The following is a 20,846-nucleotide window of genomic DNA, read 5'->3' on the forward strand; positions in this document are numbered from 1 at the left end:
CAGTAATTTTGATGGTGGATATTGATTATTCAGAAGTCATGAAATGATCCCTCCTCCCATTACCATCTTGTGTTTCACTAGGGTAATTGTTACCTGTTTTTAAGATGTGCTAATAATTGTGTGATCTTCTAAAAATGTTGCTATATCTTTTTGCAGTGATGTGGCCTGCATAGTACTTTTAGACAGCTTGAACTGATTGATACGAGCAACTTGCTTCTCTACACATAAATGTGTTTGTACATGATCTTGGATTGGAGTACAGAGAAACTTCCTCCCTCTCATCTGTTAGATCTAGCACACCTGGTGGTTGCTTACGTAGCTAATACCGGAAAAGCATTTATTTTATAATTGGAATGTACATTCAGCTTCCATCTGGTTGAGCTTTCTCATCTTGCCCTTCCAGTTAAAAAGGTGGAGAAAAAAGGCCATATACTGATCTCATTTAGTTCTAGATTCCTCCCCTTTTTAATAGTCTTTTTTTGTTCTTTGACTGGGTTTGGTTCAGTTTGCCCTGGAGATGCGAGACTTCCTCACAACAGCAGGAGTCACACATTTGGAGAATGCTGGAGCTGCGAGAGGGAAAGGCCCAGTGCAACAACAGAGAGAAGCAAAAAGGAAAAAGACAAGCAGACCGACAGCACTGAGGAAAGCAAGGGACAGAAAGTGCTTCAGAACTGCCAGCAGCAACAGAGGAACTTGACAAAAAGCCCCCCTCAGTGCGTGTGGCTGTGTGCTTAGGATTTCTGTCAATGCATTCCAGTAACCCCAAAGTGAGAAATTCCCCATCAGGAAATGCCCAGAGGTAAATATCATACATACATATATATATATATATATTCTCCCTCTCTCTGTGTGTCTCTCTGGTGGCATTATGACATGAATCGCTATTTGCCTTCTGTACTTTAATTGGAACCCCCTGTCATGTGAGTTTCATCTGCTGAGTGCTATTCAAGTTTATTCTGATACGGAGAATTCTCTTCATGTGCTGGTTCTATCTGCCTTTATATGATATTTCGTAAGAAATTACAAGTTTTTGCAATCTCTTTTGAGGTTCTTGATTTTGTAGTCGCTTGTGTTTTCTTGTTGTTTTTTGCCCCCATTGAGGATCTCTGGCTCAATCCTCTAATTTGACAAAACAGCCTTTGAGAGGGTGACAGTTTTGACAGCACACAGTGCTTCCACTTCCATTTTATGGGGAAGGTAAATATTGGCACATAGAGGAAGTGTTCCCATGTCACTTCTGTCTTGGTGTTCAGGGGGCAAGCATATTCTTCGTATAGACAGAACAAAAACATCCCCCCCCCCCAAATAAGTAGAAGTGCAAAGAAACATCTTTAGAACACAAAATTGAATGGAAATTGTAGCTATTTTGCCTGAGGTAACCAGATCTCTTAATTATTATTATTATTAGTTTATCAGAGCATTAATACCCCAAACTTCATCCCACTTAGGATAACTTACAATATAGAAAAACCAGTTTCATGAAAATGGTTGAAAATAATTGCAAAAGAGGCAGAGTTAGCAGTTTAAAAAATCATAAAAAGCATTATCTGCCTCATATTATAAAAGCCTTCTGGGGGAAAAACAGTTATTCAGTAACTGGGGGGAAAAGCTGTGTAGGAAGTGACCAACCATGGGCCAAATGAATATGGTAATCTGGTTGTTGACATGGAGCAAGTCCTCTCATATCTTATCCAGCCACACTTCTACCTTCGATGGGACACAGAGAAGGGTCTCTCCTTATGATCTTAGGAATGGTATGAGTGGAGGGGATCCTTGAAGTATTCTGGACCTAATCCGTTTCAAAAGAATTGTGCCCAGAAGCAAATTTGTACCCAGTGTGTATTATTGGATTGTGGAAGGGGTGGGTAGGTTCCTTCTCATCTTTATTGCTGGGTTTTTTTTATTACATTGTATCTGAGAGCTGATTCATATCTTCTGCCACTCATGTGCATCTTACAGCTCTTTCAAGTAATCTACGACTCAAAAAAATTGAGTGATCTTACAGACCAGCTTCCATTATCAGGGAGGTCTACGCCTGATCTGGTGTGTTCCTCTTCATGCAAGTTGGCTACATATACATTGTCTGGCTATAATTATGGATCAGTTCTGAGATTCAGCTCTTTTTATTCAATATATTTTCCCCACATCTACTGTGCTGATGAAATCTAGTTCAGTGCTATTTTACAATATTCTTTTGCACTTGTTTTCAGAAAGATGCAATTTTTGCCTCTAACAGTTGAAAGTAACTGAAGCGAGCATTTTTAAAACTTACATTCCGCTGGCAGGTAATGGATAGAAATTCAGAGTTGTGTATAAATTCAGTTGAACTTTCATGGAAAAACATCCCCCCCCCCCGACAGTTGAGCTGTGTTGTTTGAATCCAGATGGGTGGCATTGTGAACTTTATGGTGCCCTGCTTATTTGCTTTGTGCTGGTCTTAGTGTGAGGCATGTCTTTGTACATAGAAACCATTGTCTTTATTGACAGAAGTGACAGAGGTACATCCCCATGTGACTGACTGGTTCCTAGGATCTGGGTAGTTGCTGCCTTTCTCTGTTTGCTTAAGTAGTAATACCTCAAGCTGGATAATAAGGCATTTTTTTAGATAGCTGCTGGACAATATGCATGTGGATGAATTTAACTTACCGGTGCTGGCCACACTCTGTAAAATAAGCTGAGCTGGTGGCTACTGCTGCGTAAATTGGCATTCTTATACCTTTTATTACAAATTACTCTTCTTCCCCACCTTTCTTTTCCAGTAGTCCCAAATCAAAGCAGGAGGTGATGGTCCGTCCCCCTACAGTGATGTCCCCATCTGGCAACCCCCAGCTGGACTCTAAATTCTCCAACCAGGGTAAACAGGGGGGCTCAACTGGCCAATCCCAGCCCTCTCCCTGTGACCCCAAGAGTGGGGGCCACACACCAAAAGTGCTCCCAGGACAAGGAGGAAGCATGGGGTTGAAGAACGGGGCTGGCAATGGTTCAAAAGGGAAAGGAAAGAGAGAGAGGAGCATTTCAGCGGACTCATTTGAACAAAGAGATGCTGGGACTCCCAGTGATGAATCTGAAATCAAAGGTATGTCTACATGTGAAGGGGTAGAAAAATGAGTGGGTGTCAGCTTTTACTGAGAGCCTCTGTGATTTTTTTTTAACTTGCTCTGAACCCTAGAAATTGTACCAGCCAAAATGAGTCAGTTTTGTATATCGGCATGAAGGAAGATTTTTGACAATTGGATTGGAAGACTTGGAAAAAGCAGCTCCCTGCCAAAGCACATGTTCTGAAACTTTACAGTGACTCCCTTTTAAACTAATAGTTCCTCAAGTGTAAAAAGAGGCAAACAATTTGTCTTTTCAAGAGTGTTTTGTTTGATATGCTTGATAAGAAAGCAGGTCCCATGAACCCCACAGCATGCTGTGGTCAGTTTTGATATGCGCCTAGCAGTGGGCCTTTCTTCCGCTGCAGGAAAAGGTCTTATTTTCTCAGGATGAGGGTGTCTTTTCCATAGGTTTAAATGCAAACACCACACTATAAAAAGGCCCAAGTGCCATTCGTAATTGACATGATCTGAGTGTATTCTGTGCTTTGAATTATGTAATATCACATAAGGAGCAGCCATCAAAATCTGAGCCTGTATTTCTGTAAGTGTTAAAAGAATGGGTTTTGCTTTCCTGCTCAAAAATGACACAATCTGTTGTTTGTGTGTAGGATATTTAAGTGGGTATTTTTGTTTTTTTATTGTGTCGACATGTTAATTTCATAGATATGTTAATCCACTGAGACCCTCTTGGGATAGAGAGGGTTAAAAACCTCATTAGAGGAACATTAGTCCCCTTGGAGAAGGCCTATAAGGAAAGGAATAGCTTGTGAAACAAAAGTTGGAGTAGGACAGATGATAATGTGTGTTTCATAGGTTGGGAAGAACTAGGTTAATGCTGTGCATCCTTGCCCACTTCAGGATACGATGGGAGTAGTAAGAGGAGCTTAGCCCCCAGAGAGGAATTTTTGCTCTAGAGTAGTGCTTGTTCCTGTATATCTCAGCTCAGTAAGGCTGGTCTCTGAGCAGTCAGATAATTTCACAGCTTATAATTGATGACCATCATTTCCACCCACTTGAAATATAACTTTGATTGGGGTAGGGAAAGTCTTTCTGTTGCTTCTGTATGGTGTCTTTGACTACCGGAATGCAGCTCTAATCTGTCAATCTCAGAAGTCCTGTTCTGCTTGGAATATCATAGGAACTGCTCATGTTACAAGTGTTGTTGCACTTGTGGAAGTGCTGTTTATGTAAATCACATGTCCTTGGGACTGTCTTCAGTGGCTAACATAATTCGTGTGATAGTGGCCAGTGTCCTCCACATAAGCCCAAATGTGTCAAGCTTTGCTTGAATTCTACTCAGTCTTGAGGCTGCTGGGCTCAAGATATTCACAGGGGCCACTAGCTGCATTTAAGCGAGCTGAAGCATGCAATTATATCTGGCGCCCCCCCCCCCAATTCCTCTTCTTCTCTTTTATTTTACTTTTTGCTTTCCCTTCTGTTATTTGATTGCAAGCCTACAGGTGAGATTATGTTGTGTATTTAATTTTTGCACAGCACCTTCGAGTTTGGGGTGCTTTGATCATTACGGGTTCATAGCTGAGGATTAGGGCATTTTTCGTCCCATCGGCACTTTTTTCAACACATGACTTGTTTCTCATTTTACTTTGCTTATGATGTTTTGCAAAAAAAAAAAAATGTTTTGTATCGCCATATGTGGATCTTGAAACTTTATTACTCGATTACTGTGTGGTGTGGACTTCTTAAAGTTTCGGAAACCATTTGAATCTCACTTAGCCTCTGAACCAACCCCCATGTCTCATGTGTTGGGTAAGAGCCATTTAAATGTGCAAATGTTACACTAAATATGATGAGAAAATTTATACAGCCAAAATGCTCTGGCCTATGCGTATTTTGCTTAAACATCAGCTTTGTACTGATTTTGAATAGACTCTAGGATTTGACTCCATTGCCTTTCCCAAGAAATACACTAAAGTGGTGTAAAGCTTCTAAGAACAATCTCCTGTGTGCTGTTGTCATTGTTGGTGTGTCAAGGTGGAAGCAATTGTCCTAGGTTAGCCTTACCTTGATAGAATTTATAGTATGTCTTAAAACTAAACTTCTAAACAACTATGGGCAGGCCATCTCAGTTTGAGGCAAACTGTGGGAAAGTGTTTTATCTAGCTGAACAATGTGGAAGGTTCAGTAGCTTTGCCAGTGGGGGATTCCACACACACTCCTGATTTGAAACCAGTCAGATTTTTTTACAACAGCTGTGACTGATCTGTGCTCTGCCCCCGAGATCCCAATGATTTTTGGCATCAATGGTGAAGGGGGGGGGGGGGGAGGAACCATACACAATATTTTGGTGGGTGAAGCAGGGGATACCCTGGTGAGGATGGAGAATCACTCCTTTCCTGTTTCGGGGGGAGGGGGATCTTCGTGGATCAGCTGAGGAGAGGTGAAACCACGTCCTTTGTGTGCGCACACATACGGAAGTTTTCATTAAAAGTGTATAGGTTTGCTATACCTGCTGCTGGCATTCAGACCCTGGAGGATTGGCCAAAGATGAATGTGGCCCCCAGGCCAAAATACTCTTAAGAGTTTTCCTTGTGGATGTGTGGAAATTGACAAATGTACAAGAGTATACTATGAATGACTGGATTTTAAATCACACAAAGTGTAATAGTAGAAGCTGTGGTGCAAATGGGAGAAAAAGCCTGAAGTTGTAAATGGCAGCTATCAATATTAGGATGGGCGTTCATAAGAAATAATTGTCTTATATAAATGCCAGAACAAATGAATCTTATGGTGGGTGGTTGTACTGTATCTATAATGAAAGTGCTACTAAGTGAGCTACTGAAAGATGGGAATGGAATTTTGCTATCTTTTTTGAGACTGAGATCTCTCCACTACTTCCGTTTCAGATCTTGGCTCTGCTGACCATGCAAAATCACAAGAGTCCCAGCATACTGCACACTCCTTGGCTCCTTCAAATGCCTCAGCCCCAAGATCTTCCACGCCTTCTCATGGTCAGGCGGCCCCTTCAGAGCCAGGTAGTATGCAGAAGACTCCATCCAAAGTGGTCTATGTCTTTTCAACAGAGATGGCTAATAAGTAAGTGACACTTTAGTTTACATTGAATGCAGTAGCCACAGCCTCTGGTTTAGTTCTGTTTGCTGCTTATACACGATGACAAGTTATATCCATTCATGGCTTCCACTTGCAACCATATCTGCTTAAATAGGTACCTGTATCTCCATCACATCACACGAGGAAGGGCATGAATGTATGTTCTACGTTGAAAGAGAATCCTTCTAGGAAAATGAAAAACTGTGTTTTGCCTTTTGGACAATTTGGCACTTAATTGTGCATTTGTAAATCACCCTGAGGACTTCAGATAGAGAGTGGTATAGAAACCAATTAAATCATAAAATAACATCTTCGTTAGATGTTGCCCTCTTTAGTAGAGGTATTTTACGTTTACAGAAAGAGGGCCTACTGAATGGTAACCAACGGACTTTGGAATGCCATTTTTAATGTTGTGTGCCTGGCACCAGCAAGCTTTTTGCACCAGGGGACCTTCCCATTTGCCAAGGTTTTATAGATTTTAGATTATTTTCTTTTTAATTGTACTTTATCCTGATGTTAGTTCTTAAGATTTTATATTGTTTTGTATCTTGTTTGATTGTGCGAATTTCACTTAGTTTTGTACACTGTCCTGGAATCTTTCTATGAAGAGCGATTAAGAAAAAAGACAGTATGTTATCAATTACAGAAAGGGGTGCAGACTTTTGTTGACAGGGATTGACATGCCGTGTGATGTTTCAGCTGCTTGTGTTTGTCTTCAGGGCTGCAGAAGCTGTGCTGAAAGGACAAGTGGAAACCATTGTATCTTTTCACATTCAGAACATCTCTAACAAGGTGGAACGAAACACTGCACCTTTGGTAAGTAACTTAACAGATGGAGAAGACAGTGTGGGCAGGAGGGGTGAGGCTGCCAGTGGCTTGACTGAATGATTAAAGCATGATTGGCGAAAAGTGAACTCAGAGCTTGGCCTTCCTTATTGCCCTAGAACTAGGCTTCATTTGAGCCATGTGAAATTACTTACTTTTCTTCCTTTTTCTTCAGAACACTCAGATTCCACCACTTCGAAATGATACAAAGCCCCAAGCTCCATCGCAGCTGCCTGCTTCTCAAGAGCAGACTCCTCCCCAGAATGCCAAAATGCAGCAGACTCCACCCATTCCAGTGCCGGCACCAGCACCCAAACCTACTGGCCCTCCATGTCCTATTGAGCAGGACAATCCTGGATTAGAAAGTAAAGTGATGTCAGCAGGAAGTCCTGCAAACTCCACCCCTCTACAAACTGAAGGATTTGGGCAAACTTCAACCCCCAGTAATAGAGCCGTTAGTCCAGTTTCCCAAGGAAGTAACAGTTCCACAGCGGACCCTAAAGGTCCCAACCAGCAGGTATCTGGTGGGGACCCACCAAATATGGGTGAAAATCCAGATGGACTGTCCCAGGAGCAGCTGGAGCATAGAGAACGTTCCCTGCAGACTCTGCGAGATATTCAGCGTATGCTTTTCCCAGATGAGAAGGAGTTCACTGGAGGCCAAGCTGGGCCTCCCCCGCCCAATTCTGGAGTGCTGGATGGTCCCCAAAAGAAGCCTGAAGGGCCAATACAGGCCTTGATGGCTCAATCCCAAAGTTTAGGTAAAGGGCCAGGACCCCGGACAGAAGGAGGGGCTCCCTTTGGCCCTCCAGGGCACCGAGACATGCCCTTCTCACCAGATGAAGTTGGGCCACCATCCTTAAACTCTCAGTCTGGTCCTATAGGACCAGAGCACCTGGATCACATGACCCCCGAGCAGGTGGCCTGGCTGAAGTTGCAACAGGAGTTCTACGAAGAAAAGAGGAGGAAGCAGGAGCAGGTTGTACAGCAGTGTTCTTTACAAGACATGATGGTTCACCAGCATGGGCCTCGAGGATTGGTCAGAGGCCCCCCACCTCCATACCAGATGACCCCAGGTGAGGGCTGGGGTCCTGGGGGCCCAGAGCCCTTTCCTGAAAGTATGACTATGTCCCATTCACTGCCCCCAAGGGGTATGGCCCCCCATCCCAATGTGCCTGGTGGTCAGATGCGGCTGCCTGGATTTGCTGGAATGATAAACCCTGACATAGAGGGTCCCAATGTCCCAAACGCCACTTCTAGACCCGGGCTTTCAGGTGTCCCTTGGCCGGAAGATGTGCCAAAAATGCCAGATGGCCGAAACTTCCCTCCTGGGCAAGGTGTGTTCAGTGGGCCTGGGCGAGGGGAGAGGTTCCCCAATCCTCAGGGCCTGCCTGAGGAGATCTTTCAACAGCAGCTGGCAGAAAAACAGCTAGGACTTCCCCCTGGCATGAGCATTGAAGGCATCAGGCCTGGCATGGAAATGAACCGGATGATTCCCTCTCAAAGACACATGGAGCCCGGCAATAACCCCATCTTCCCACGTATGCCGGTTGAAGGGTCCATGAGCCCCTCCAGGGGAGATTTCCCCAAAGGGATGCCACCTCAGATGGCAGCTGGTAGGGACTTGGAATTTGGGATGGGCCCTGGTAGCATGAAGGGGGATGTGAATCTGAATGTCAACATGAGTTCCAACCCACCAATGATACCTCAGAAGATGAGGGAAGCTGGAGTGGGCCCGGAGGAAATGATGAAAATGCGCCCAGGTGTCTCGGAGATACTCCCCTCGCAGCAGAAAATGGTGCCCATGCCATTCGGTGAGCATCCCCAGCAGGACTATGGAATGGGCCCGAGACCTTTCCATCCTATGTCTCAGGGCCCAGGTGTTGGTCTCCGGAATCACAGAGAACAAATGGGGCCCGACCAAAGGACTAACAACCGGCTTAGCCACATGCCACCACTACCTCTGAATCCCTCCAGCAACCCAAACAGCCTCAACACAGCTCCTCCTGTTCAACGCAACCTCGGACGCAAGCCCTTGGATGTTTCCGTAGGTGCCAGCCAGGTTCATTCTCCCGGCATCAATCCACTGAAGTCCCCCACCATGCGCCAGGTCCAGTCTCCCATGCTGGGTTCGCCCTCCGGGAACCTCAAGTCTCCCCAGACTCCATCCCAGCTGGCAGGGATACTCGCAGGGCCGACTGCAGCAGCTGCTGCTTCAATCAAATCTCCTCCTGTTATGGGCTCTGCTGCCGCTTCTCCTGTCCATCTCAAGTCTCCGTCCCTCCCTGCACCTTCTCCTGGATGGACTTCATCTCCAAAGCCCCCACTGCAGAGTCCTGGAATACCCCCCAACCACAAAGCGTCTCTTGCCATGTCTTCACCAGCCATGATGGGAAATGTTGAATCAGGTCAGTTGTGCTCGCTTTCTCTACCATCCTTTTTCTTCACTATCTTTATAGTCAGTAAGGTGCTACCTTTCCTTTAAACAAACTCTGCTCTGATTCCTTTTAATGACAACCTGATGCACCAGACTTGGCAGGCTAGCTTGTTACCTTTCCGCTCCTAAACTGCTTTGTGTTGGGCACAAGACTGTAAAGGGTTGGGCACAACCCTGTAAAGATATTGTCATAGTACTAGTTGATGTATGGATATAATTGAACTGTGAAGAGATGGATGCACAAACTGATTACTCTCACTAGCTTAGAAACATAGTCTTTTGTGTACAGGCTAGGTTGAAACAGGGTAGACTTGGAGTGATTACTAGTGTATCGTGTGTTGGGTAAATTGAGTTCTATTTGCAGAACACTCTGCTAGAGGCAGTTCCTTCTGTAGCTACTAGGGAGTTGAGGGACCTTCTGGAACACCATGGGAAGTCTTGTTGGAGGCCTCAGGGGGGTAACTTCAAAATTTGCTCTCCTTTCCTCCAGCAGGAACCTCTGTTGGATCTGAGATGTTTCTCAGAAGGACATGCCTGTCTGGATCCAACCTTGTATGCCAAAGTGGGATAGATGTGAGAAGGGGGGAAAGTAAACTCCTTTGCCTTGCTCTGAAGCAAATTTGTTGCGGATTTGAGAGTTCCTCCCATGGAAACTTAGAACCAGCTCTCTTGCATATCACAAGCTGGTTCCTGTAGTATTTTTGCACTGTAAGGATTATTGCATATAAATTCCTGAAACCATGACATTTTGTGAAGAGTTGTCCTCACCGAACAATTCAGATGGTAAACAGCATTTGGTAAACTTTGTGTCTTGCTTGGCTTCACAGATCCCTCCTGGGAGGAAGTTGGTTTAACATTAGATCACAGATTTGGCTGTGAATGGTTTTTAGGTAGATGCCAGCTGATTTCTGCAATGGTTTACAAAATATAAGCCCCTCTCTTGGTTCACATGGTCCTGTTTGCCCTACAGAATTGCAAGTCTCATTGAATCTTTCAGATTTATAGCTTAAAGTCAACTGGCTGTTCTCATCCTGCAAGGTTCTAATAAAGGAAGTCCCCAGGTGCGCAATGTTTGCATGCAGTTGTTTGATGGAGCCAGCCTTGGGAGCTCTTCAGTCTGTGAAATCACATTATTCCAGGAATTAGGAAGGCAACCAAGACAACACTTTGACTGCATTGCCCTCTACTGTTTCAGAGTAATCACTGCAATGGCATGCTTTCCCCCCACCCCTCTTTTTGGAGTTCTCCTGTAGCTCTGGGGCCCAGCTCTCCAGTGGGTTTTATTGTGATAAAACATTTTTAGGTTTATTAGGACCTACATACACTTTATTCTAGACAAATAGTACACATTATCTAAGTTACATTTTGATAAAACTCAGTAAGAGTTAGAAATAACTCTGAAACTATAGAATAGCATTTGAGACCGCATTGAAAAACACTAGATTTGGAACAAGTTTCTCTCCGTCTCCCCTCGTGTCATCTTGATGCTTTGGTTGATGGTAGCTGGATTTGCAGCCAATGCATAGTCACTGCCATTTCTTCTGTCTGCAGACAAATCCAGACACTCCTGATTTCATTCCATCACAATTGGAATGAAATCTTGCTTGAGAGACTTGGGTTGACAGTGGAAAACATTGACCTTGTCTGACATGTGTTAAAAATACGCAGTGATAGCTCATGGTGCATTGTTATAATAATAATAATAATAATAATAATTTTTTTTATTTATACCCCGCCCTCCCCAGCCAAGGCCGGGCTCAGAGCGGCTTACAAGCAATAATAAAAACAAGATGAATAATTACAACTTAAAAACAAAAATAAAATACAACATTAAAATAATGGAACATTAAAATATTAATGTAGCCTCATCGCAGGAGGAGAAGGAAAAGAAAAAAGAAAGAGAGGGAGGGAGGGAATAAAATTGGCTCCAAGCCAAAGGCCAGGCGGAACAACTCTGTCTTACAGGCCCTGCGGAAAGAAACCAGATCCTGCAGGGCCCTGGTCTCATGAGGTAGAGCGTTCCACCAGGCCGGAGCCAGAGTTGAAAAGGCCCTGGCTCTGGTTGAGGCCAATATAACTTCCTTAGGGCCTGGGACCACTAGGGTGTTGTTATTTATGGACCTTGAGGCTCTCCATGGGGCATACCAGGAGAGGCGGTCCCGTAGGTACGAGGGTCCTAGGCCGTGAAGGGCTTTAAAGGTCAAAAGCAGCACCTTAAATCTGACCCTGTACTCCACCGGGAGCCAGTGCAGCTTGAAAAGCACTGGGTGAATATGCTCCCATGGCAGAGACCCTGTGAGGAGCCTCGCTGCAGTATTCTGTACCCGCTGGAGTTTCTGGGACAGCTTCAAGGGCAGCCCCGCGTAGAGCGAATTACAGTAGTCAAGCCTGGAGATGACCGTCGCATGGATCACTGTGGCCAGGTCGGGGCGGGAAAGGTAAGGGACCAACTGCTTGATGCGGCGAAGGTGGAAAAATGTCGCCTTGGCTGTTGCTGTAACTTGCGCCTCCATGGAAAGGGAGGCATCAAGGATTATACCCAAACTCTTAACGGAAGGCAATGGCACTAATTGGGCCCCCGCAAGAGAAGGGAGTTGGTCCCTCATCCCCATGCCATCCCGACCTAGCCATAGGACCTCTGTCTTCGAAGGATTTAGTTTCAATCGGCTCCCACGAAACCATCCAGCCACAGCTTCCAAGCATCTGGTCAGTGTGTTCGGGGCCGAGTCGGTGTGGCCATCCATCAGCAGATAGAGCTGAGTGTCATCAGCATATTGGTGACAGCCCAGCCCAAAGCTCCGGATAATCTGGGCAAGGGGGCGCATAAAGATGTTAAAAAGCATTGGGGAGAGAATTGCGCCCTGCGGCACTCCACACACCAAGGAGTGGCGCGACGACACTTCCCTCCCTAGTGCCACCCTCTGTCCCCGACCAGAGATAAAAGAGCACAGCCAGTTACGGGCTATGCCCTGTATCCCCACGTCTGCGAGGCGGTGGTCCAGAAGATCATGATCGACCATGTCAAAGGCTGCTGACAAATCTAAAAGGATCAGCAGTCCTGACCCGCCTCGATCCAGTTGTCTACGGAGATCATCTGTTAGGGCAACCAGAGCCGTCTCCGTCCCAAAACCAGGACAGAAACCGGACTGAAATGGATCTAATGCCGATGTTTCCTCCAGAAACCTACCAAGCTGTTCAGCAACCGCTCTCTCAATTACCTTACCCAGGTATGGAAGATTTGAAACTGGGCGGTAATTGGATAGGTCTAAGGGATCTAATGAAGTTTTCTTTAAGAGTGGACACACCATTGCTTCCTTCAGTTCCCCTGGGAATGTCCCCGTGTCAAGGGACAAATTGATAATTTCAACCAGGGCGGTCCGCGCAACATCTGGACACTCCCTAATCAGCCAAGACGGGCACGGATCAAGGAGGCAGGTGGTGGGTCTACCAACTTGGAGGAATCTATCCACATCAGTAGGGAGTATCCGATCGAAATGGTCCAACACTGGACCTGAAGTCAGTCGAGGGGCCTCCAGTTCAGTCACTGTATCTAAATTGGCAGGGAGGTCACGGCGGAGCAACAGGACTTTCTCCGCAAAAAAGCTTGCGAATGCCTCACAGCTGTGGGTCGAATTTGTGCTTAAATTTGGTTGTCCTCCTAAGGACGTTATTGACCTAATTATTCTAAAAAGTTGTGCCGGGTGAGAGTTAGCGGATACAATGGAAGCTGCAAAGTAAGATTTCTTAGCAGCTTTCATAGCCATCTCATAGGCTTTCATAAGCGTCCTATAAGATGTTCTTGAGGCTCCGTCACGAGTCCGTCGCCATACTCGCTCTAGCCGTCTGAGATCCCGCTTCATTTTCCGGAGCTCCTCAGTAAACCAAGGTGCCCGGTTTCAACGGGGTCGCAGAGGGCGCTTAGGCGCGATCTCATCAATGGCTGCCAAGAGTCGGTTATTCCAGTCCTCAACAAGGTCATCTAATGAGTCGCCAGGAGGAGCAGGGTTCCGCAAGGCTTGTCGGAATCTATCAGGATCCATCAGTTTTCGCGGACGAGCCCAAATAGGTTCGCCACCCGAGCCAGGGAGGAGCGGGAAGTCAATCTTGGCTTTCAGAGCGTAGTGATCAGACCATGGCACTTCCACAGCGGGGAGCATGATCACATCTATGCCAGCCCCAAAGATCAGATCCAGCGTGTGGCCTGCTTGATGAGTGGGGCCCAAAACAAACTGGGAGAGCCCTAGTGTTGCCATGGAAGTCACTAGGTCCAGAGCCTGTGAGGAGGGAGCGGCATTGGCATGGACGTTGAAGTCTCCCAAAACCAGTAGGTTTGGGAACTCCAAGGCCCAGCCCGCCACCACCTCCAGCAGGTCTGACAGGGTGGCTGCAGGTGTGCTGGGTGGTCGGTACACCAGCCAGACAGCCAAGCTCTCCTTGGTGCCCCACACGAGACCAACACATTCAACGCCGGAGATCGCCGGTGATGCCAGAGCTCTGAAAGAGCAATCCTCCCGGAATAACAACGCTACTCCTCCCCCCCGACCCACAGTCCGCAATTGATAGAGGACAGAGAAACCTGGGGGTGTTACCTCATGTAGGGAGACTACTTCGCCTTCCCGTACCTAGGTCTCCGTCACGCAAGCCAGGTCAATCCCCTGCGAGACAAAAAAGTCACGTATGGTGGCGGTTTTGTTGCCTATGGACCTGGCATTGCACAGCACCAATGACGGAGGTGTGTAATCCTTGCTCTCCCTACCCTCATCCCTTGGGATGGGGCGTAGATTGGAAGGGGTTCGAGGATCACTGCATCTTGAAAACCTTCGCCGATAGAGATATCTAGCCCCACCGCCATTCCTCCCTAGCCCTTCAATTGTGGAAATCCCAGATCCCATACTAGCCTCCCCAATAGATGGGTAACATCCCCTCAATAACAAGTCGTCCTTGGGCCAGGACTCCTGGGTCAAAATGGTATGGGAAAGAGGTGGAGGTCTGATAGGGTAAGTATCCCTAGAAGATAAAACCCAACCAACCGCACCCCAAGCAGGGGAGGCAGTCCCATGGTGTTTCATTAACTGTCAATCCCCCTCTCCCTCCTGGGTTAATTGGAGGATTGTTGGTTCTATCTGTGGCTGTGGAAGTATTAATGAGGTATGTGTTATAAAATGTGGATCACTGGCCAACAAAGAGCCAGATTCAAATTCGAAAGATCTGTCCATCCTGTCTCGCCAGGAGTACAGTAGAGAAGGCTGATCATTCTGATAAGTTTTTGGAATGTTAGGCAAATGTTGAATAAGAAATGGAACTTTTAGTAAGCTGGTTAGTGCTCTTATGTGAAACAGCGCATTTAATAATAGTGTTTAAACTTCTGAACTCACCCAAGCTGTTCAGCTTTGCTTCATATATGCATCACAGGGTAACTGTTCTGTTTGTTGGGATTCCAACCATTAGGTAGCTGGAGGGCGTACATTTTTGCACAGGCAAGTTTGTTCTCTCTACTATTAGTTGTATTTATGAAACTGAGCCTTTTTTTTAAGGCACTTGCTCTCTTCCTGGTCTCTCTGTGAGCCAGGTCCTCCCTCCTTTGTCTCAGCAGCAGGCATTGCTGAATGGCATGAAGCATGCATAGATGTTTGGAGCTACTATGGCTGGTAGGAATGTCAAGGGGCATTATCCAGTTAGTGCCTGTCATTCTAGTCTTGAGAGATTCTGGTGTTCTGCACACAAAAAACCAGGCATAGTAGTTGCATTTGCCGGGCGTAAAATAGTTTTTCTAGCAAATGTGATTATAATGAGCTGTCCAGATTGCTGAGAAACTGGGGTTTAGCAGGGAAAGTAGCATTTTGTTCAGATTCTGGCACCTGGGCTCTCAAAAAGCAAATGGCTTGAAGGATCCAGTATGAAAATAACCTCTCCTCTTCCCTTTCCTGTAGTTATTTTATTAGTTCTTCCTCTTGGTTGATTTGTCTGAATACCCTGATTCATATTATTTTGCAACAAGGTCTGAAATTCAGTTTATGGTAATACAGTGTGTATTTCGTGCATAACTGCAGATTATAGTATCATCCTTGTAAGTACTTATGGGACTAGTGTTACCAGGAGAAAGTAGATCTAGTCCCTGATGTACACACACTCAAACTTCATTTATGCAGAAAGACCATTGATGGACAGGGCTGTGTAGTTGCTATTGCTGTTATGGCTTGCTATTGTCCCAGAGATTTATTTATTTAAAATTTTATATCCTATGCTTTTAGTGCCTACCACATGGGACGGCTCACAACAACTTCATTGCAATACAGTTGTCTTAGTGGATTCAAGAGGGGACCAGAGTCCACTCCTTCTAGGGATGTGTGCTTTTCTATGAGCATTTGGTATATTGGCAGAGAAGCCAGTGGGGGTGAACTTGTGGGATTATGATTGATGCCTCTTAAGTCAGAACCCTCTTCGTCCAATGTAAGAGTGTCACAGCATCTTGAAGGCTTAGTTGTCCTCAGATACATGGACTTTGTGGTACATAAGTGTTGTGTGTGGCTGAAAATGAACTTCCTGTTGCGTATAGTGTAGGGTAACATGTGTGCCATAGAGAATGAAACACTAAATAAACTGCAGACAGCCTGATTATGGAGCAGTTGCCTTGTGGTATATTGATGTACTGTGGTATGCATGAGAGAGGGGTGAGGGAGCGAACGAGGGGCACAGTTCCCTTTTTCAGGGCTGGGGGAATGCGCTCTCCCTGAGGACAGCTGCTGCCAATCAGAGTAGTCAGTAATACAGGGCCAGATTAACCAGTGATATTATTTGATATAAATAAGTTTCATATGTTCAAATTGGCATTTAACCCAGACCCAACAGGAAGCTGTTGAGTGAAACTTCCAAAGTATTCTAGGCAAGGTGACTAGTTGTTAAAGGCTAACTTGTATTTATTTATTTAGGTGGTGCACCCCCTTCAACGGTTAGCCAGGCTGCTCCTGTGACTCTTCCTGGAAATCTTCCTTCTAGCAGTCCATACACAATGCCCCCAGAGCCTACTCTCTCTCAAAATCCTCTCTCCATCATGATGTCCCGGATGTCCAAGTTTGCAATGCCCAGTTCTACTCCACTCTACCACGACGCTATCAAGACTGTAGCTTCCTCAGATGATGACTCTCCTCCAGCACGTTCCCCAAACCTGCCACCTATGAACAATCTTTCGGGTAAGAAACAAATGCTGTATAGGTGTGCTGTGGCTGGTAGCATGTGGTTTGGAGAATATCATAGGGAGAAGCTAATGAAATTGCAACTTGCATGTGGCAAAACAGTGACACACTGAAATAGCTTCACTGAAATTGCCTGACTGAAATCTGAGTTGTCAGGAACCACTCACCTAGGATGGACAGCTTAAGGTGGGGGCAGCAAACAGCCTGTGTAACTTAACCCAAGTGTTTGGCAGGAGGCTGCTGATGTAGGCAGTTACATAAATTATCATACCCTTCTCTCTTTTTTTCACAGTTTTAACTGAAAATGGAGCATTGTGACTTGCAAGTATAGCGCAAACTATTACACCAAATGTAATATGTGAAAAAAAACTAGGGATTATGTCTCTGTGTGTCTCAAGTGATCACGTTTTATCATAGCTTACCTGAGAGCCACTTACCAGTCTAAGAATTATTCTGATATTGATGTAGTATGTTCTGTGACTTGCTTGTGGCTGTTTCAGTTGGGTCTTTCTTAGAACCCAGAAACAAGTTTTACCCAAGGAAGTGAGAATTGATGTCAGATTTTGTTTGACTCCAATTGGATTAAGAGGAGTTTTAAAAGCTGTTAAGTTTATGTCAAGCTGACTTAGAAGAGTGACAACTTCTCTTCTTCACAGTAAGGTGTTGAGGCTTAGATTAAGTGTGTCCAGGTTCTTGATTCAGGTTCCAGGATGGTTAGACTTTAGGTGGTAGTACTTCTATTTTGAAAAAACACACCTTTGCTCTTTTAACCAACCTGATGGAAATAGTGAGATAAATTGCTTCAAGTGACTAGAATCCTACAACAATAAAATGTAGTGAGATGGTTGTGGAAGATTTGGAGCTTAGCTGTGCCAAGCAACTCCAGAATAACACACTCTGCCTCTGTTCTGGACCCCCTCTTTTTGTAGGCAATGTTATTCCTGGAGACCTTTCCTATAACTGCCTTCTCCTTTAGTGGCTTCTTGCAGAATGATTTGGAGTAAACTTGCATTGTTTTCCCTTCTAGAGAAGGGTTAAATTCCATTGTTCTGCTGTTGTATCAGTCACCTATGGAATACCTCAAGGAAAAGACCAAATTGTTACCCCATTCTTTTTAAGCTTGTGTAATACTTCTGATTCACCCTGGTGAAAATGGTGGATGTTTTCTAGGGCATACTTGGGGCTTCCCTTGTCCTCTGTGAACCCTTGATCATGCCTTATTACAGATTGACCGGGTTGCCTTGGCAGAGAAGTCAACAATGGGAAGGGTTCCCTCATTTCAGCAATTGTTGTTACCTTCACCAGCATGAAACCTCCCCTTTGACATTTGTCTTTGTATTGAGAGATTCCAGTATGTGCAACGGTCTCTGATTGAAAATATGTCAGCATTTGGGACAACCTCTTTGTGTTGGTGTGCTTTCGACGTGGTCCTTATTTTATGTGAGGCTGTAGTATAGCAATGAGATATTTAGCTATCCATAGATTACTCATTTCCACATTAGAAGTCACGTATGCAGTACTTGCCATTCCTGAAAGCTTTTTGTATTATCACCTACTTGCTCTAATCTTGACCTTTCCCCCCTCCCATTCTCTCTAGGAATGGGCATTAACCCCCAGAATCCTCGCAGTTCAGGTCCCAACCAGGTGGGCCCGATGCCAACTCTTAGCCCAATGGGAATGACGCAGCCTCTAACTCACAGTAACCAGATGCCCTCTCCAAATGCTATGGGACCCAGTATACCTCCTCATGGGGTCCCTGGCCTGATGTCACACAATCCAATGATGGGTCATGGTTCCCAGGATCCACCAATGGTACCTCAAGGACGCCTGGGCTTCCCACAGGGGTTTCCTCCAGTACAGTCCCCTCCCCAGCAGGTGCCATTTCCACATAATGGACCGAGTGGAGGACAAGGCAACTTCCCAGCTGGAATGAGCTTCCACGGTGAGGGACCTCTGGGACGTCCCACCAGCATGCCCCAAAGTTCAACGGATCCCGCACTTTGCAAGTCTGGAGGTCCCGGAGGACCCGATTCTTTCACTGTCCTAGGAAACAACATGCCTTCAGTTTTTACCGACCCGGAGCTGCAGGAAGTGATTCGCCCTGGAGCTACTGGAATACCAGAATTCGACCTGTCCAGGATTATTCCATCAGAGAAGCCTAGCCAGACACTACAGTATTTCCCTCGTGGGGAAGTACCGGGCCGCAAGCAGCCACAGGGTGTTGGGCCTGGGTTTTCTCACATGCAGGGAATGATGGCAGAACAGAATCCGAGAATGGGGCTGGCATTAGCTGGCATGGGGGGGCCGGTGGGCGCACCTGATATTTCTCTTGGAGGAGCGTCATCCATGCCAGGTCACAACCCAATGAGACCTCCTGCCTTCCTGCAACAAGGCATGATGGGACCTCACCATCGGATGATGTCACCAGCACAACCAACCATGCCTGGCCAGCCCACTCTAATGAGCAACCCAGTAGGCATGATTCCAGGCAAGGACCGCGCTCCTACTGGGCTCTACAGCCACCCGGGACCTGTGGGCTCACCTGGTATGATGATGTCAATGCAGGGCATGATAGGACCCCAACAGAACATCATGATTCCTCCACAGATGAGACCCCGGGGAATGGCTGCTGATGTAGGAATGGGAGGATTTAGCCAAGGCCCTGGAAATCCAGGGAACATGATGTTTTAAGCTGCTACATAAGACTGGATGGTTCGATCCTTGTTGAGATGAGATTCCAGGTCCTGAGGGCTGCCTGAGAGCTCCAGGAGCACAGTTTGGCCATGCAATAGGTAAAAAAACAGACCAGAGGATGCTTTGGGAAATCTCGAATGTATGGAATTACCTGAAAACAAATGAATTCATTTTAACAGGTTGTTTTTTTAAAATTTATTTTTTAAAAATTATTTTTGTGTACTTGGATATCCTGTGATGGCACCTGCTTTGAGAATCTGTAGCTGTATTTTGAGAATTGCCATTTGTCACAAGTTGCACCATTCTCTCTGTATGTTTACGTCCTTTGGACTGGCTTCTCCCAGGACTCTTGGTTATTTTGGGGGGGTTATTTTTGTGTACTGTACTATATTGTAAAAGGGATTTTAGCAGAGACTTTAGTCTTTGGGGTGAGAGGCTGTTTACTTTTAGGTGGAAAATCCATCTTCAGAACTTTGGACTATTTTCCTTCAACTCCAATGTATAGAAAAACCAAACTACGACCTCAGAGCAGAGTATTAATGAAAAGCACAAAAGGAACTTAAGTTCAGTGAGGGGGAATCTTAAAAAAAAATAAGTTAAGGACATATTTTTCAAATTATGGAGTGCTGTCAAGCACCTTTGTCTCTCCCTCCCACTCTTAAAAAAAAAAGGCATCTTGCCCCCCCTCCCTTACTGTCTCCTCCTCTGGCAGCTGCAATACATTGTATTATTTTTGGGGAGTATATGTAGGAGAGCCCCTTCTCATTCTGAGAGTGTTGCTACTTTCAGGAGGAGGCTGGACTTTGACACTGTTACATTCTACAGTAGTCTTACTGTTCGTTCTCCTTTTCTTAGGACCCCCCCCCCCCGGTGACTTTATTAATGTGGGAGTGGAACAGACACTAAAAGTTATCCTGACCTTTTTTGTGGCTATCTTTTTTTTTTGTTCCCCAGCGTAAAACGTTCTCTGTGTAACCTCCATTAAATTTGGTACAAAACCACTTGCCAGGGCTGTGGTGTCAGAAAAATAAAATATATTGTTTCTTACAAAAGCTATTTCTTTCCTCCTTTGCTACAGTCTAGCTTGCTTCTAAATATGCCTGTTTGTATCGGGTTTAAAGTGCTTGCGTATATGAGTTTCAGATCGCATCCTTCTGATAAGGTTTTTATGTTGCACACCAGGTGGGCTGCTGCTTATTCAACCCCTTTCACCCTCTCTCGGTGTAGAAGGGCATGGCTGTGCTACCAGTCTCACCTTTGTCATGGGGGCAGGTTAGCCTTAACATGGGCGCACAGGTGAAGATCCCCTAGCAGTGAGCAGCTGCTCAGGAACAGAGATATCCACTCTAGTCAGGCAACCAGAAAATGAATTAAGTTGTAAAATGTTTACCTTCAGTAATCCAAAATAAGTTTCAGATGAAGATCTCCAACTCCAAAGCCTGAGTACTGATCAAGCTGTAGGTAGTAACTCCCATTTCCTCGGAATCAGTTGTAATACAATCATAGTATCAACTGAATATTTGAACA

The 20,846-nt window shown here is 45.5% G+C and overlaps 1 protein-coding gene across 1 annotated transcript; it reads left to right on the forward strand.

Moving 5' to 3' along the window:
* The first annotated feature begins 631 nt into the window (after positions 1 to 631).
* BCL9 (BCL9 transcription coactivator) lies at positions 632 to 20,371 on the forward strand. Its single transcript, XM_053386446.1, has 7 exons — positions 632 to 802; positions 2,763 to 3,079; positions 5,966 to 6,155; positions 6,890 to 6,986; positions 7,171 to 9,403; positions 16,362 to 16,622; positions 18,223 to 20,371. Exons 1-7 carry the CDS (start codon positions 750 to 752, stop codon positions 19,314 to 19,316), a joined length of 4,245 nt encoding a protein of 1,414 aa, XP_053242421.1. The 5' UTR covers positions 632 to 749; the 3' UTR covers positions 19,317 to 20,371.
* The last annotated feature ends 475 nt before the right edge of the window (positions 20,372 to 20,846 follow it).

Source organism: Podarcis raffonei, chromosome 4, assembly GCF_027172205.1.
Source record: "Podarcis raffonei isolate rPodRaf1 chromosome 4, rPodRaf1.pri, whole genome shotgun sequence".
NCBI classification, from domain to species: Eukaryota; Metazoa; Chordata; class Lepidosauria; order Squamata; family Lacertidae; genus Podarcis; species Podarcis raffonei.